At 40.9% G+C, this 19907-nt stretch overlaps 1 protein-coding gene across 1 annotated transcript in view; it reads right to left on the reverse strand.

Moving 5' to 3' along the window:
* Positions 1-18031: 18031 nt before the first annotated feature.
* nsun3 (NOP2/Sun RNA methyltransferase 3) overlaps positions 18032-19907 on the reverse strand; it is a 32067-nt gene continuing 30191 nt past the window's right edge. Inside the window, exon 6 of the mRNA XM_033033137.1 lies at positions 18032-18405. Within this exon, the coding sequence (XP_032889028.1) occupies positions 18144-18405 (262 nt within the window). The 3' untranslated portion in view covers positions 18032-18143. The remainder of the gene's footprint in view (positions 18406-19907) is intronic.

Here is a 19907-nt window from a genome sequence, read left to right on the forward strand (position 1 = left end):
CAGTAGAACACTTCAATGCGGACACAGACCCCCACCACCCCTTGCACAATCACCAACATGCGAAGAAATGCCTGAAGAGTCGGGGCAGCTTCATGGAACCAGAGCCAACCGTACCAGGCACCAAAACCAAACAACAGGTGGCACCAGGACACCACTTGCCTTATACTACCTGGAAAGCACTAAACCGCCTCCACACTGGAGTGGGACGTTGCGGACTCAACCTGAAGAAGTGGGGCCTCTCCAACTCTAACAAGTGCAACTGTGGAGAGGTACAGATAATGGCCCACCTACTGACTTGCGGCGGAGAGGCGTGCGCTGCGGACGATCCCCGCAGAGGCACAGATGTGGCACTGGCTGTGGCAAAGCGATGACAGAACGTCGTCTGACACACCAGCGAACAAACTCCAATACTTTGTAGTCATTCCTTGCAAGATATCTGACAGACTATTTAAAAAATAACCACACGCATTTAAAACGCAATGGAGATGAGGAGGAACTTATTTAGTCAGAGGGTGGTAAATCTGTGGAAGTCATTGCCACAGACTGCTGTGGAGGCTAAGTCATGGGTATTTTTAAGGTGGCGATTAACAAATTCTTGATTAGTAAGGGTGTCTAGGGTTATGCGGAGAAGGCAGGAGAATGGGTTTGAGAGGGAAAGATAGACCAGCCATGATCGAATGGTGTAGTAGACTTGATGGGCTGAATGGCCTAATTCTGCACCTATGAGTTATGAACTTATGAAGAGAAGGAGTAACTCAGTGGATCAGGCAGCATCTCTGGAGGGAAGAGGCAGGTAACATTTTGGGTCAGGAGTCTTCATCACACCCAAATCATTGCCTGTCCATTCTCTCCAGAGATGATGAGTTACTCCAGCTCTTTGTGTTTTACTCAAGATTGCAGCATTTACAATTCTTTGTTTCTTCATGCATTTATATGGTCTTGGAAGGGAGGATGCTCCTCAAACTGCGAAGTATCTTGGACAATACTGCTCATCCCCTCCATGACACACTGGTCAACCTGAGGAGTACCTTCAGCAATAGACTGGTTCCACAAAGAAGCAGTACAGAACACCACAGGAGATCCTTCTTCCCTATAGCTATCAAACTGTACAACTCCTTACTCTTCTGTCATGGGGTGGACTGACTCCCCTCCCCCCCCCCCCCCACCCCCCCCCCCCCCCCCCAATCTTTGCCCATCCCCAATATTTTCCACTCAACACTTTAATTTCATGTTTCATGTAATTTGTGTTTCATGACAGATCAATTTCCCTCCAGGGATAAATAAAGTTCTGTCGTATAATAGTTTTCATATAGATATCTCTTCCAGCAGGGAGAGGGTTAACACACACTTACCCCCGTTTTCACTGGAGTCTTCAATTTCCATTTCAACATCACACCGTGGCTTAAGCTGTACATCAACAGATTACTTCAAGAATTTACTCAGATTAAATTGTACTTATGTACCATATTAAATCAGTATTTGAATTTTTGTTGTACATATTTACTTTATTAAATAAAGATAAGTTTAAGAGATGTTATAGGTGATGCATTTAATTTCAATAAATTTAATCAGGCTTCTTAATTGCTTGTTGGATATTTTGCGACATATCAGAAATGCCTTGGAGAATAGTTCCATTGCAGCTACAATGATTTCTAGTGGGAAGACTGACATGAGAGTCATAAAAGGTGCTGTAAAAGGACAGGGGTGTCATTAATTATTACAGCTGCCAGGTAGCAAATATAATAGGGGGACATAATGAAGCCATTTAAAGAGTTTAAAATATAGCTTGAATATAAATAGGTGGTTAAAGCCAATGAATAGGCAGCAATTCTAGCCGGTAACAGACTGCTAATGAAAACCTCGACAGAAGATAAAGGACAGCTGAAACACCTTCCGACAGTTCACTTATTTAAATTATATATCTGCTGCATTTATTAGAATAACAACTGTCTGGAGGAATCACCTGAAAATGGAGATGCTCTTAGTGGAAAGGTAATCTTTCCTTAGAAAGCCTGCAATAGCTGACATTAATTTTGCACTCTTGGAAAAATAATCGCTACGGCAGTCTGACAGATTTTTAGGACAAAGTTACCAATGGTTTTCTAACTGATACTGAAAGAAGGCTTCACTATTTAAACCAGTGCAATTCCAATAACAATATTTTATCAAAGTGCGATTTACTTGTTCGTACATGTGTTTGAGTCTCGGTGCCTGTTGTGTTTACAAATGGCTCACCATTGAATACTGCCATTTCCTTCTCTGGGGTTTTTAAATTACTGTGAGATGCACCAGGTTTGTATTTTAAGTGGGACTTTAGTCCACAGTTGGTTATAGTCAATTTTCCTGTCAAGTATCAGATATCTTTGCTTCCAGATACTTTTACTTTGTGTAAAACTACAACTATAGCCCACACCAGTCAAGTAGTCACCTGATGACAAGCTGCCATATCTGTCAATATTCCAGCCTCAGAACTATTAAAACATTCCTTTGCCATCTCAAAGATGCAAAGAGAATGAAGATGTATTTGTTGTCGCCCATACAGCCAGTTTCATGTTCAACTGGCAATAAGTTTGATTGATGCATTCTCAATGGTTTGATGTTTAAAATGATTTTTACATTGACTATAACAATTTACATAAATAATCCTTGCTACACGTGGAACAATTTAACGAAGGAAGGTCAACGATCCACAAACCTGTCTTCATCATCGAGATGGTGGTGCAGAGAAACAAACACTACACATTGCTGGGTCTGCATATCTCTGAAGATCTGTCCTGGACCCAGCACATTGATGCACTCATAAAGAAAGCCCATCTATGCCTCTACTTCCATAGAAGATTGAGGAGATTTGGTATGTTGACGAATACTCTCTTGAATGCCTACAGATTTACGGTTGAGAGAATTGGTTGCATCACGTCCTGGTTCAGCAACTCAAATGCTCAGGATTGAGGAAGATTGCAAAAAGTGGTGAACACTGCCCAGTCCATCGCAGGTACTGTCATCCCCATCATCAAAGGGTTTTACACGAGTCACTGCCTCAAAAAAGGCAGCCTGCATCATTAGAGACCCACACCACCCTGGCCACACACTCATTTCACTCCTACCATCGGGAAGAAGGTATAAGAGCCTAAAATACATAACGGCCAGGTTCAGGAGCAACTTCCTACAACCATCAGGCTATTGAATACTACAGCCTTCATATAGGGTGGTCAGGGTGGTGTGGGCCTTTTTGAGGCAGCGATTCCTGTAGATTCCTTCAGTGACAGGAGACAGGATCTAATCCACAAAGAAGATATAAAGTCCACAGAATGCATCACTCGAGTCTCCACATGTTAAGATAAAGGTGGCACTGGAAGCTGATCATGTCTCTATGATGCACGGTCTGCTGAGATGTAGACTGGGAAATTTTTGGCAGAAAATTAATAATTGACATTCTTATATTCATTTTCTGAGCTCTGGAGGATCAAATGAGGTTGACATAATTTCTTCTTAACTCCATTTAAAATATTATGACAGCAGAATTCAGCTCTGAAATGCCTGTTAGCTTGGTGAAATACATGAAGCAGTTTATGAACAGCAAGCATCATGCAGATTGGCAACATGGATCATGATAGGCAGCACACTGAGAGTGCCAATCTGGAGGCTGAGAGGAGACCTGATAGCAGTGTATTAAGGTGGCACAGCTGGTGCTTCACTGTGCCAGAGTCCCAGGTTCGATTCTGACCTCACGTACAGTGTGTGTGGAATCTGAACGGTCTCCCTGTGACCGCGCGCATTTTCTCCAAGTGCTTCGGAAGGTGGGATGCATTTATCTTGTTAGAGGGGTGGTGCAGTGATGCAGCGCTAGAGTTGCTGCCTTACAGCGCTGGAGACCCGGGTTCCATCCTGACTATAGGTGCTGTCTTTACAGGGCTTCCTTACACGCTGGTCGGCGCAGACTTGGTGGGTGAAGGGTTTGTTTCTGCGCTATTTCTCTAAAATGAACTAAACTAAGATTATTATTATGTTAGAAATAATGGTGACAAAGAAAATGATGAAATCAGATGAAAAAATGTACAGGACTTGGTGGATCTATCCAGACAATTTTTTTTAAAGTGAAAAATTGCTCTTTTAATTTTCCAAAATACCTTTTATTGATTGGAAATTTGCAAATTTCACACCATTACTTCAGGAACGGCAGCACAATGGTGCAGCGGTAGAGATGTACATTCTCGCTGTGATTACGTGGGTTTTCTCCGGGTGTTCTGGTTTCCTACGACTTTCCAAAAGACCTGCAGGTTAATTGCTTTTATAAATTGCCCCTTTATATGTAGGATGCAAAAAGTGGAATTACAGTAGAGTGAACGGGTGATCGATTATCAGCGTGCACTTGGTGGGGCGAAGGGCCCGTTTCGATGCTGTATCTTAAAAATTATTACACATTTATGAGCCATCAATAGGGAAGATAGTCAGGATCTTTGTCCCAGGTAGGAAATGTCAAAGACTGGAGGACAGCTTTAACGTGAGAGAGGCAAAGTTTAATGGAGATGTGAGGGTGGGTTTTTGTGGTGTCAGGGGTGGTGGTGGTGCAGACATACGATAGTGGCATTTCAGCGGCTTTAAGATAAGCAGGGAATGGAGGGATATGGAATGGAGATTAGTTTAGGAAGGAAAGGCATAACATTCTGCTGGAACTCAGCGAGTCAGGCAGCATCCCTGGAGAACATGGATGGGTGACGTTTCGAGTTGGGACCCTTCTTCAGATTACTTTTCAGAATTAGTTTAACTTGCCATTTTCGGTACAATCATTATGGGCTGAAGGGCCTGTTTCTGTGCACTACTGTTCTATGTTAGTAGATCATCCCGTACAGTTAAATTTGTGCTCACCAACCGAAACATAGCATGTAAAAGGATCATCATCTATTTGAAGGCTCTGTGTTGATTGGGATTGATTTTTCACTGTTCATTTCTATGACTTTTATAAGAGTTTAATGGTTTCTAGATTTCTTTAAAATAACTGGTCAATGGTGTCATTTGTTGAATACCAAAGGTCTTTTCTTAACTTTGAGCTTCTACAGGCTCATCATTCCCAAACACGTTTACTTTCCTAGACATTATTCTTGTGCAAAAGCATGCCTGGGAAGAAGAGGGGAGGCAGCCAGCATAGAGCAGGTTGCTGAATGTGGAAGGAGGTGGAGAGGAAGCACATGTCTCAGCAGGAAGCCACATGCAACTACTAGGGGAAGTTCTCCGACTTGTGCGTACAGGTGGCACGGTGGCGCAGTGGTAGAGTTGCTGCCTCTTAACGCCAGAAACCTAGGTTCAATCCTGACTAGGGGTACTGTCTGTATGGAGTTTGTACATCCACCCTGTGAGCATTCCCAGGTGCTCTGGTTTCCTCCTACACTCCAAAGACGTACATTTTGTAGATTAATTGGCATCTGTAAATTGTCCCTAGTGTATAGGATAGTGCTAGTGTATAGGATAGTGCTAGTGTATAGGATAGTGCAGACTCAATGAGCAGAAGGACCTGTTTCCATGGTGTGTCTTAGTTTTCGTTTTTTAGTTTTCGAGATAGTGCGGAAACAGGCCCTTCGGCCCACCAGGTCCGCGCCGACCAGTGATCCCCGCATATTAACACTATCCTACACACATTAGGGGCAATTTACACATATACCAAGCCAATTTACCTACAAATCTGTACATCTTTGGAGTGTGGGAGGAAACCAAAGATCTGAGAAAACCCACGCGGTGAACGTACAGACAGCACCAATAGTCGGGATCGAAACCGGGAATCGGGCGCTGTAAGGCAGCAGCAACTCAACTGGTGGGCCACTGTGCTGCCCATCGTGCAGCCATTCTCTAAAGTCTAAAGTAAAAGTAAAGATAGAATTTTCAGACAAATTATGGTTTCAGGAATGGTCTAATTCCAACCCCTTTAAAATTGAATTAAGAATTTTACAACTCCCCTGATATCAAAGATTCACAAGAAAAATACAAGTTTATGTTATTTAATTATAGGAGCAGAATTAGGCCATTCCGTAGTTGTATAGGGCTCTGGTGAGACCACATCTGGAGTATTGTGTACAGTTTTGGTCTCCTAATTTGAGAAAGGACATCCTTGTGATTGAGGCCGGGCAGCGTAGGTTCACGAGATTGATCCCTGGGATGGCGGGACTGTCATATGAGGAAAGATTGAAAAGACTAGGCTTGTATTCACTGGAGTTTAGAAGGATAAGGGGGGATCTTATAGAAACTTATAAAATTATAAAAGGACTGGACAAGCTAGATGCAGGAATTTTTTTCCCAATGTTGGGCAAGTCCAGAACCAGGGGCCACAGTCTTAGACTAAAGGGGAAGCCATTTAAGACTGAGGTGAGAAAAAACGTTTTCACCCAGAGAGTTGTGAATTTGTGGAATTCCTTGCCACAGAGGGCAGTGGAGGCCAAATCACTGGATGGATTTAAGAGAGTTATATAGAGCTCTAGGGGCTAGTGGAATCAAGGGATATGGGGAGAAGGCAGGCACGGGTTATTGATTGGGGACAATCAGCCATGATCACAATGAATGGCGGTGCTGGCTCAAATGGCCCCCTCCTGCACCTATTTTCTATGTAAGTCTATTCCGCCATTCAATCATGGCTGATCTATCTTTCCCTCTCAACTCCATTCTCCTGCCTTCTCCCCATAACGACTGACACCAATACCAATAAAGAATCTGTCAATCTCCGCCTTAAAAATATCCATTGATGGCCTCCACAGCCATCCGTGGCAATGAATTCAACAGATTCACCACCATCTGACTAAAGAAATCCCTCCTCATCTCCTTTCTAAAGGTACGTCCTTTTATTCCGAGGGCCACATGGACCATCTGTCAACCTAGATCCTTAATAACTTCAAATGCAAGCATTCTGTTTTACCAATCATGGGATATATCCAATCACAAGTTAAGTAGACCTAGAGGTTCATTTAATTCTGATACATTAGTTCAGCTTCCATTACACTAACCTTTGACAGCTCGCTCCAAAAAAAGATCTATATTCAGATCATTTGAACAATAATTAACTCAATGACATGTAAAGCAAAAAAAAAGTATCCATGGTGATGAGCTGTTCTTACACATTTCAATAACTTATCACAGTCTCTTGGATGCTGGGACTAATTAACAGGAAATGCCACTTGTCAAACTGCTTCAAACCTCAGTAATCTTTCTTGATTATTAGGTGTTGTCAAGGTTTTTTCAAGTACAACAATTAAAACAAGTTGGTCCCACTTAGCTAAAAGAGTACCCGCGATTCTCAGTGAAAAGGATGTTTTAAAAATAAGGACAAATTAACATTGAATAAACATAACCACAGCTTTCACATTATTGATTGAAAAATACAGCAGGGAAATGGACCGTACAGCCCAGCAAGTCCATGCCGACCATTGATCATCCGTTCACACCAGTTCTATGTTATCCCACTTTCTCATCCATACATAATAGGGGCAATTTACAGATGCCAATTAACCTACAAAACCCCCACGTCTTTGGGATGTTGGTGGAAACCGTGTGAATTTTTTACACGGGGCAAGCGGGAGGAGCGCTGTCTAAAAAATTCACACGGGTGTGTGTGTGTGTGTTTGTTCCACTCTGACAGTCGCCAGTCCAACTTGACAGTCGCCGGCAGTCCGCTGAAAAATCACCTAAGTGGGACAGGCCCTTAACATAGAACTAGTGTGAATGGGTGATCGAAGGTCCGTGGGCCGAAAGATATGTTTCCATGCTGTATGTCTAAATTAATCTAAATATAAGAATCGTTTATGTAGTTTCACATTAAATGCCTTTGAAAATGTTGATATGCTACATCCACTAATTTTTCCCCTTAACTACACTGCTCGTAACATCTCCAACACATTTAATTAGATTTGTCAAAAGCGATTTTCCTTTCGCAAAGTCACGCTGACGTTGCCTAATCCTGCAATGATTTTCTAAATGCCCAATTACTGCGTTGTTGAGCATGGATTCCAACATTTCCCTGACAACTGCAAAAGATATGGCCACCAAACTGGATGTCAGAGAGGCTTACATAAAGCAGGACCCTGAAACAAGTGGGAAATGACAGGGTCTTGACCCGAAATGCCACCTGTTCCTTTTCTCCAGAGATGCTGACTGAGCTGCTGAGCTACTCCAGCACTTTGTGTCTATCTCCCCTTTTCCAACTTTCTTCCCCCCCCCCCCCCCCCCCCTCACCCCCACACAATCAGTGTGACCCGAAACGTTCTTCAGAGATGCTGCCTGAGTTACAGTACTCCAGCACTTTGGCCTTTCATGTATTAACCAGTATCTACAGTTCTTTGTTTCTATAGTCAAGTCAAGTCAACTTTATTCGTCACCTACACATTCGAGATGTGCAGTGAAATGAAAAGTGGCAATGCTCGCGGACTTTGTGCAAAAAGACAAACAAACAATGAAACAAACAGAATGTAACAGAATCACATATTCTTTTTCGTATAGAAACATGCAAGAAAAAGATGCACAAATAACAAGGATATTAAAAGATTAGTGAGAAATCCCAAAATCTTTCATTAATACATAAAAATGCAAGACCAACAAACAGCAGGCAAAACAACTTTGTACTAAAAAGTAAGACACAAAGTGCTGGAGTAACTCAGTGGGTCATACAGCATCTTTGGAGAACATGGACAGGTGACATTTCGGATTGGAACCCTTCTTCAATCTGAAGGGACTCGATCTGAAAAATCACCTATCCATGAAGAAGGGCATTGACCCAAAATGTCACCTATCCATGTTCTCCAGGGATACTGCCTGACTCACTGAGTAATTCCAGCAAATTAATGTTTTTTTTTTAATATACCAGGAACTCCATGATGGCACAGCAGTAGAGTTGCTGCCTTACAGCGCCAGAGAACCTGGTTCGATCCTAACTACGGGTGGTCTGTATGGAGTTTATATGTTCTTCCCGTGACCTACGTGGGTTTTCTCCGGGTGCTCCAGTTTCCTCCCACATGCCAGAGACATACAGGTTTGTAGGTTAATTGGCTTTGGTAAAATTGGAAATGGTCCCTAATATATAGGATAGTACTCGTGCATGGGGTGATCGCTGGTCGGTCTGGATTCGGTGAGATGAAGGACCTGTTTCCACGCTGTATCTCCAAACTAAACTATTTGCAGTTCCTTGTTTCTACAACTTTATGCTATCTTTATTTAAAACCTTGCTGTTGGATCACAGGGTTGCCCTGAAATTCTGCTGGCACCTGTTACATCCGCAGTGAACCCTCCCTCTGGAATGAGCAGGGAAGCTTTAGGTAGAGCAGTCTAACCAAGTAGAGGTTGTCCCTCACAGAACAAGGCCTCTGATTTAGCAGCAAATGAGTATTGTGGTTAACAAAAATGGATCAACATAAAGACAAATTACAATAGACAAATCATTGTCTATTGTAATAGACAATATTAATTGTCCTTTGGCCCATCGAGTCCGTGCCGACCAATGATCATCCGTACACTAGTTTTATATTATCCCAGTTTTGCTTCTTATACACCATGGGCAGTTTACAGATTCCAAACAACCCACAAACCTGTACGTCTTTGGAATGTGGGAGGAAATTGGGGCACCCGAAGGAAACCCACGTAGACACAGGGAGAATGTACAAACTCCGCACAGACAGCACCCAAGGTCAGGATCGAACCTGGGTCTCTGGCGCTGTAAGGCAGCAACGCTACTGCTTCGCCATTCTGCCACCCCCGGACTGGACTTTGTGCCTTCCCTCATGGTGGGAGCCATTGTGGGGGGATGTTCTTTATGTTTAAATCTCTTATTAATGTTATGTCTGTATTCTTTCTTTATGTGCTGCATTGGCAAGAAGCATTTCACTACACCTAGGTGTATGTGACCAATAAATAACCTTTGAACCTTTGATTAGCTTGCACTATTGGCAGATTAGAATCAGAAATTGGAAACAATCTAGTACAATCCAGAGGATGTAAAGAATTTGGTACTGCTTTGCGAATGAATTGTCTATCTGGAACCAGATAGATATACATCATGGAGATGTTGGAATGGTTACTGAAGGGAATATGAGGGAGCATAAGAAATGGTATTTCACGTTGGATCTAACTTCCATTGGTGATCTGTGAGAAGCTCACATTAGTTAACAGAACAGAAAATAATGGAAATATTCAATAGTTCAGGCTATATCTATGGGAAGAGAGACAGTGTTATTGTTTCAGTCAAAGACCTTGATCTTCACTGTGATTTTCACAGGAGTAAATGTTAGGAGAATAATTCATTTCTCAGCCAAGTATTTATCATCTACAATCCAAGAACCCAGCAGTTTCAGGAATTGGTGGGAAAAAAGCACCTTCTGCTCTGAGTCCCAAGACACACAATGCAATTTTCCAGCAGGTTTTTAAATGGACAAGCAGCTCACTTGCCCGAAACATTTATCAAATATGCTTACGTATGACAATTTGGATTGGAACTGATTGCACAAAAGCAGGAATAAGTAGGCAGAGTTTAAACTGTCCTCACTCCCCACTGTTATACCAGATGCCACAAAGAAAAGATCAAACATGATGCTATTTTTTTTTTACCAAGGGTCGAGGAAAGTTTTTTTTATGGTGATGTTGTCAGCTCAGACTCACTTCCTTCACCCCTCACGGTGTTCCATCTTTCTGTGAGATGGGCAGGCATCATCCTACCCTGGTGAACTGTGGCAAGGGACTCTTTGGCAACAGAGGAACAAAGCCCCAGGTCAGAACAAATCTGAACAACTTGTACAAGTGTTTGAAGCAGTAGAATTGCTCCAGCAAGTTCTCTGGGGTTTGATGTAAATAAAGATTCGTACGGAGGAAAAAGGTCACAGAAGTGATGATCTGCCAGACCAGATGATAGCTGATGCAGCTATAATAGGTAACCTTTACTTTTTTCAGTGTACAACTTTAGCAGAAAGCTTGGCTACCCTAAATAAACTGAGAGGGTGGCTGCACGAAGGCTGAAGATGGCTAAGATCAGTAAAATTATTAACATGCATAAGTTCATATGTTTCCCCGATTAAGTACAGGATGCATAAACAGCCCATTGAGTCTATATGTGAGAGTCGCCAGGTTTAGGTGCCATTTTCAAAGTCCCAGCTGGGCATAAAGGCCCATTGTAGCCCTCGCCTCCATCCGGATCGTCCCGCAAATGGTTATTCCTCTCCTCGCCCGGCCGTTTTCAGCCTCATGCCCTGGTGGCACCTCCCGCAGCCGACCTCGAGGGCACGGAAGGCAAGACCCGTTTCTTCTTGCTAGCCCTTTGTTGCTGCGTCTGCTGCCGTTACCGACTCCCTCCACCCTTCTCTCCGGTTCCCAATCCTCATGGGTGAGCAGGAGACGAGCCACGGACAAGGCTCCTAATCTAGGCGGGTTCCTGGATCCGTGGCGGGCGAGTCGGGCCTGCTGCCGGGGTATGGCCATCGCCTGCACCTCTTTGGGAGATTCTACCGGGCATGTTGGAATAGTATTGGGATTAATATGGATGTCTCCATTGGCAAGCTTTGAGGAAATAATCTGCTATGAAAACACATTGAGAGCGTAGCTACAACTACAAGAGAACCTCAAAGGTTTAATGGATAAACTGTATTTTATCTGGTGTCTCAAGAACTCAAATTTAAACACAAATATGTTGTGTATATATGGGAATTTTGCACATCTACAGACTTCCCTTATAGAATTATATGAAGCAGTGAACAACTTATTGCTAATAAATAGTCCAACAGTGCAACGGGCCACAACATGAATATCAATGCCAGAGCCAATAATGTAACAGATAATGTTGTTTATAGAAGGGTAGGTTATGTGGAATTTGCAACCAATACAGCAAGATAGGGTTAAAAAACATTTGGACAGGGAAGTGGGGGCGGTTGAGACTAATGCAGTTTGGGCATGTTGATCGGTGTGGGCAATTTGTGCCAAAGGGCCTGTTTCCACACTGTATGACTCTAGGGCCGAATGACAATCAGTGTATTCCTGGATTGCAAATTCAGAATTCAGAGTTCTTCTCTACATATTTTACTCTCCGGGGCAGGGTTCAAGTTCTATAGCTGACTGACTGAGGGAAAGGATCAGCCACTCACCAAAGGTACTTTTTTTACCTTGTTGCTTTAGAGATATTAGATTTTGGAGAGAGACAGCGTTGGAACAGGCCATTCAGTCCACCGGGTCCGATTCGACCTGCAATTGTCCCGTACATTAGCACTATCCTACACACTAGGGACAATTTACAGAAGCCAATTGACTTAAAAACCTGCACGGCTTTGGAGTGTGTGAGGAAGCTGGAAAACCCGGGGAAAACCCACGCAGTCACAACGCAGGGAGAACGTACAAACTCCGTACTGACAGCACCCGTAATCAGGATCGAGCCTGCGTCTCTGGCGCCATAAGGCAGCAACTCTACCGCTGTGCCACTGTGCTGCCCGGTACTTGAAAGTTAAAAAACAGTGGTTATTTTTTAAATACATGGCAACTATTATTCTAACTGAAAACGCCGTGTGCTTTCCCCTTAATGCATGCTGATAGCACATTGGTTAAATCTTCAATCTGATTTACTGCTCGCATGGTTTTCCTCTTATCTAACGTTACTATTAAATCACTTCACTTAGGTTACAGATGGAAGGGTCAGTTTGAGTCATTGAATCATTATCACAGTCCATCATACATAAACTGATCTAATCAACCAAGGCTGAGGTACTCTTAACACTCAGAGGGCAAGGTAAAATGTAAGCTTTCATCAAATACCAACAAATACCCTTTTATAATAACCTTTTAAATATGGTGATCCAATTTGGAAGAAGCTTTTTATTTTGCTCGCATTCTATGATTGTAGTTACATTTTTAGACAGTAATGTCAAAGGTGCTGATAGTAGTTACATCAATAATATCCAAACATATCAATTAGTGGACAGAAATGCACTTATGACTATTTACATTATTAAATTAATGCAATTCATCTCCTGGCTGCTATTTTTTTTTTTTAAATCAGCAGCCAGGAGTTGAATTGCATTAATTTAAGATTCCTGACGTCTCTTCAATATTACTGGGTACGGGCCATAAGGGTAATTAACTCATTACAACTTTGGAAGTATCTCAGTGATTTAAAGCCAGAATCATCTGAGCACCTGATCTCTACCTCAATCAGCATCAGATTTCATCCTATTTATACAAAAATCCTCAAAGCTAATTCCATCCACAAAAGAAGTGCCTATGGTAGACAAGTTACTCCATCATTTCCATACGCTCTAATTCACAAGTGTGGATTAAGTGGATTTTTCGTGCAACATTGATGTATTTGGGATGGTGGATTGGGGGGGGGGGGAGAAGGAGGCGGTTTGGAGGCTTTTGGAGCATGGCAAAATGCAGGCCTTCAAAGCAGCTGAATGATGAGGTGGGAGAAACAGCAGAAACAATGGCCATTTTGTTGGAATAAAATCTCAAACTTGCACAAATGGTTCTTCCTTTGTTCAAGATGACTTGTAAGAACTAAGTCTCACATTTGAAATTTAACGATGACTTAAAAATGGAATGAACCACTTGTGCAACACAGAACTCTCTCATTCGAATAAAATGTTCATCGATTCTTTCTCCCACATCATTTTTAAAGGCCCGCATCTTGCCATCCTTCAACTATTACGTTGGAGGGAGGCAGAAAATAGCAATGCTTTCAGCAGGGTGTTGCTGAGAACTATATTTTGCATTCCTCGTATATTTTCCTTTGATCTATCTATTATACTGGAGTTTGACGTTTGTGTTTATATATGGTATTATCTGGCCTGATCGGACAGCATACAAAACAAGCTGTTCACTGTGCCTCGGTGAACACATGACAATAATAAACCTAAACCTAAAGAAGTTGTGGGGGTTAGAAGTTTGGGGGGGGGGGGGGGGGGGGGGGGGCATTCCAGCACAACAAGGTAGAAAGACACTAGGACAGGGTGGAGAAGAGCTAGTTGGAGGATATAGCTCCCTTTGAGTGTAAAACACAGATGCAGATTAACAGGCCCTGGCAGCTCGGCTTCAATTGAAACTTCTATTTAAATCTATATGCATCAGTCTGAAGAAGGGTCCTAGCCTGAAACTTCACCTATTTATGTCATCTAGGGATCTGCCTGATAGGCAGATTTGCTCCAGCACTTTGTGCTTTTCTCAAGATTCCAGCATATGCAGTTTCTTGTGTCTCTATCTAAGTCTACATTATTTTGCACCTCCACAGTTCTCCAGAGTGGTCTGCATTCTTTATTTGGTTGCTAAGTTGTCAAGATGTATAGAAAAGAAAGGAACCACTTTAATCTTAATCCAACTGCGTTAGACTTAGGCACGTTGGCCCACCACGTCCAACAATCACCCATACACTAGTTTTATCCTATACACTAGGGACAATTTACAGAAGCCAATCAACTTACAAACCTGTACGTCTTTGGAATGTGGGAGGAAACTGAAGAAAAACCACGTGGTCACAGGGAGAACGTAGAAACTCGATACAGACAGCACCCATTTAGTCAGGATCTAATCCTGGTCTCTGGTGCTCTAAGGCAGCAATCCTACCGCTGTTCCACCCAAAGAAGGGAATGCAAGTTACAAGTAGCTACTGAATATAGTTACTTATAAAATATGAAACACTCCAAGAATGACGATTGTAAAAGAAAATCATGGTACACCAATGCTTTCTCATATTTATTTAACATGAAATTTGATGGCTTTTCTAGTTTTGTTTCCATTAGAAATATTCAATGAAGATTTATTGAACTGGCCTCACAGAAGCTCTTGCTGTTTTTAGGAATGCAGAGAAACAGACATTAGTTAAATAAGTCAGTGCATAACTGCAGCGTTCACACAGACAACAATAGAAACCAGACATCTGCCTGTCTCTCGTTGAAGGCTATTCTCTCTCCTATCCATCAAAAGCATTCACTGTTGAGGCAGCTTGTCATTGCTTTGTGTACCATGCCCATTACATGCGCACCCTGGCTGGCCTGTGCTGTCCCAGAAATGAATTGAAGCGCTAATGTCAGCTGAAGATGACAAGTTGCTGAGGCCCATGGAAAACTATGCAATGGGAATGCTATTAGAAAGAACTCAATAGCTATAAAGGCTATTCTTCCAATCATTTGTTCAAAATGAATCATGTTGCAAGCTAGGACTAATGAATGCATGAGCTATATTCCAATGATGAATTGAAATACTGCTTGCCCTCACAATTATGAAAAAGCCATTGGATCACGTTTTGTAGGTTTGCTCCTGCAGTTAGTTTTAGAGATACAGCATGGAAATGGCTCTTTAGCCCAATGAGTCCACGGTGACCAACGATCAACCGTACACTATTTCTATCCTATACACTAGAGACAAATTACAAAGGCCAATTAACCTAGAAACCTGCACATCTTTGGAGTGTGGGGGAAAACCCAAGCACACGGAGAAAATCCACGCAGTCACAGGAAGAATGTACAGACAGCACCTGTAGTCAGATTGAACTTGGGTCTCTGTTGCGGTAAGGCAGCAACTCTACCACTACACCACCCCCTTTTTTTTGTGAAAAGCCTCCATTTTCCCATTGGGACATTTGAGTTCCTTACCTGCAATAAAAACCTTTCAAAATGAATTATAGCTACCTGGATTAAACAAAGAACCAGCAATCCTTACCTCTGCAAGCCATCAATACCTTCAAAGAGGGAGAAAGAAGAGGCAGGAAGTGTTATCGTGAGATGAATCATTGAAAAGACGAGAAGAACAATTCGAAATTAATGTAAGTGAAAAAGCACTTAAAAAGTCTGACTTTTTTTGAAAATAATTGGCTGATGCTCCACAGGTGTACTAGTTACACAATTGGGGAATTGACTTTCACCCCAATCTTGAGTTTTGTGTTATTAATTTATGAAATATACAAAAACCTCATACAAACTCAGTACAATTAATTTAGACTTTACTATAGTGATGCAGTGTGGAAACAGACGCTTCAGCCCACCGAGACAACACTGACCAGCAATCATACCTTACATTAACACTCTCCTACACTAGGGATAATTTAACATTTTTACTGAAGCCAATTAACCTACAAACCAGTACATTCTTGGATTGTGGAAGGAAACCGGAGCACCCAGAGAAAACCCACACGGTCACAGGGAGAACGTACAAACTCCATACAGATAGCACCCTTAGTCAGGATCAAACCCAAGTCTCAGGCACTGTAAGTAGCAATGTTACAACATTTTGAGATTTTAAAAATCAAGTCTGTAATTTATCCCATCAGATAAAGCATAAAAAGAAGTTTAATTTGACACCTAATTCACTTTCATATCTCAAGTATTTAAAATGTTATGGCCATTTTCATACTCGGAAATGAGCATCTTGTTCCCTATTGATTTTCTATGGACATAACAAAAAAGCTGTGATCGTGAACAGTCAAAAGCCCATAACTTTCTTAAAAATTAAGAGAACTGAATGAAATTTTCAGTTATCATAGATTGAAGCATTCTGAAATAAATATAAAATAATCTTACTTGGATGACCTGAAATTAAAGCATATAATTAGTTAGTTACCTAATTGTAGCTAATTTCAGACTTCAATTACTAGATCTAAACATCTATCCATTTCTTAATAAATGATTAACATTTTTAAATAGCCTAAATGTCCAAATAATATTCACAAATAATTCACAATAAAACATGATTTTTAAATCTCATTTACATTCATTTATAGACCAAATGGAAGGAATTTAGTGTTCAATTGCTGTAAATAAATGCCCTAAATCAGCTTTCCAGTGGGTTCCTGTGAACGCGCTGGTTTGGAACGTTCACATTGCGGTAGATTTGTGCCCCCAAATGCCCAGAAAAATACTGCGGGATATAATGGGCCCAAAATGAGCTACTCACAATATTAAACTTTGTATAAAGGGATCTTAAGAAGCCCTTTTTAATGTAAAAATATACAACCTACCTTCAGTTGCCTGCTTTATGAGACCCTGCGGTTGCTGGCGGTCGCGGATTTAGAGATTGATTTTTAAACTATTATAACTATTATACGAGGCCTTTAAAACTAATAATAGCTTTTGCGACGGGGACTTCCAGCGATTTTTCGTTAATAATTAACTAGGCTGAACATCTTCGATTTGAACAGCCTAGAGAAAATCGCGTTTTAAACCCGCCCCCTCTAAACGGCGCCAAAATCGCGCACACCCGCAGCGGCAGATTTTCAACGACGCTTCAGGTAGGCTTTGCAACATACCTACTGTAAGGCAGCAGCTCTACTGCTATGTGGTGTCGCCCTAATATATACATTTATAACCATCCACTTTTCCTTTTGCTAAATATCGATAGGACAAGACACAGATGGTGTAGTGTGGCAACAAATAAAATACTGTAATAACAAGGAACTGCAGATGCACATAGAAAGGTACATAGTGATGGAGTAACTCAGTGGGTAGAATTGCTGCCGTGCAGTGCCAGAGACCACAATTCAATCCAGACTACAGGTGCTGTCTACTGTATTCCGCTCTTACATCTTTTATTATGGGCTCTAGTAGTTATCTGTTTTCTCTCAAGTTTTGTTTTTAATATTGGTGTAACGTTAGCTTTACTCCAATGTGTAAAGCTATATCACTTCTATATGTCTCAGTCTCAAGAATGTTGGAAAATGCCACCAATGCATCTACTGATAACATGGCCACGTCTTTAAGTACCCGACTGGCATTGTTTGGTTTTTTTGCTGCTCTTTGCGTCACCTGAGCCGCAAACTATGGCTCTGGTAATCCCATACACACGTTATCACTATTTTCACCAAAATACGATTAGAAGCAATCAAGCCACTGAAATTTGCACCCCTGTTTTGTGAGTGGTTAATGTTATCTTATTTGGTTACACAAAGAATCTCCACCTTTCACTTTTGACATTATAACATTGCCTGACTATTTACAAGATATAACATTTAATTACTAACATTTAAATGTTTAAAGTTATTAATGACTAGGTCTTGAAAACCTTTCTCATATTTGAAATTTATAAAATGTATACAAGTATTCAATGAGGTAAAAATTTCATTTCTGCCAGTCAATTTATTTAAAAACTTTGAACACGCTCAGCCTGCCATGATTATTGTACACATCCATCTTTTAAACCTATAACTTGATTTCAAGTCAGTGCACCTTCCATAGTTTGCTGACATACATAGGTCCCCAGGTTTTACCCTTCACTGGCACAATTAATTGTCCATGCTGTACACCTTTAGCAAATGTGAAGTTATGAGAAAGGGAACGTGCCAAGTCTGCTAAATTCACAGTCTGAATGTTGTCATACGAATTCAGGAGAGAGGCCACAACATCATCATTTTCTGCTCGTGACAGTGTGCATGTAGAATAAACCAATGTCCCTCCAGGGCGCAATGCCTCAAGAGCAGACCTGCAAGTCAACAGTAGAGAGAAAGTTAAGTCATTTGTATTAAATGCAGAACAGAGGTTAACGCCAAATCATAAGTAACCGTATTGTCCAATGACAAACATACCCAATCTTTTCTTTAAAACTTCTCTCTACAGAGACAGTATATTCTAAGAGTGTTTAAAGTTATGCCACAGTGTATCACAATCATTCTGGAGTTCTCTGGAACATAAAACGGAACAGTACAGCACAGAAACAGGCACTTCAGCCCACAATGTCTGTGCCGTACATAATGTCGAGGTAAACTAATCTCATTGGCCTGCACTTGATCCATTTCCCATTGTTCCCTGCATGTCCATGTGCCTACAATATTAAACCACAGGAAGACTTTCTGAATCAAGATTGAGGTCAAATGTTTTTTAACAAATATTAAGTGATCTTTAATTTTTTTTTATCAGCAGTAAACTAGGAAATTCGGAAGACATTTTACCTCACTTAAAAAAATTTCTGCCCCAAAACGCAGTTAATATTGGAAGCCCATGTCACGTACAAATTTCACAACTGCATTAGTGGCTGCTATTCAATGAAAGTCATCCAAAAAGAAAACTGGTTTCAATTCCTTTGCAAATTAATTTTAGAATATCCTTTTTAATTGTGGATAACGTTTCACTATGCTCTACTTTAATACAGGGATTAAATCATTTCAAATAAACAGGTTAGTACGAGTTGCTGACCAGTATGAAAAAATGTAGATTTAAGGAAATGCAGGAAAGTGTTAAATGGCACAGGAGACAATCAAATCAATTGATATTCATACAATTCACAAATATAATATTTACACAAATATAAAATGCACTTGTACTACAATTTTAGGTCAACCTTTCAATAAAACATGCATGAGCTTGGCAATGCTATTTTACATCTCAGTTTTAGCCTTCTAATTGCACAGCTTGCATCACCATTGTAAATAAAACAATATTTAAATATTGTTACATTTTTAAACCAAAGCACCATTAGATCTACATCCATTTAAAAAACAAAATTAATTACGATGGAAGTAATGCAGCATGCTAAAGATATATGACGGTATGTAAAATATCAGCCAATGAAAAAAGCTTTCCAAATAACTCACTCAATTAATTCCATTAAATGCGTAACATTAAAAATAAAATGGCAATCGACTGAAATAATTATTAAAGTTGACTATGCTACAAGAGACTTTGGCATTTGGTATTTTGTACTAAGCATCTCTCCACTAAATGCACTTTAATGTAATTCTAAAGTACGGTTAGCTTCTGCTAAATGGGTTACTGGAATTGTGAGTTCCTGAAAATCAACCAATTAACAAAAAAGAGCTGATTCAATAAAAAAAAATGACATTATGGATTGAAAACTAGTTTCCATTAAAAGGGTGACTGCGTCAGCATCACTGTTAAGCATTTAATAGGGTGTAATAGTTCTGTTTTAGGTCATATTTCAAGTTAACAAAGTGAACAAATACATACAAGCAGCAAAACACCAATTTA

The sequence above is a fragment of the Amblyraja radiata genome, chromosome 14 (genome assembly GCF_010909765.2).
Source record: "Amblyraja radiata isolate CabotCenter1 chromosome 14, sAmbRad1.1.pri, whole genome shotgun sequence".
Classification (NCBI taxonomy): Eukaryota; Metazoa; Chordata; class Chondrichthyes; order Rajiformes; family Rajidae; genus Amblyraja; species Amblyraja radiata.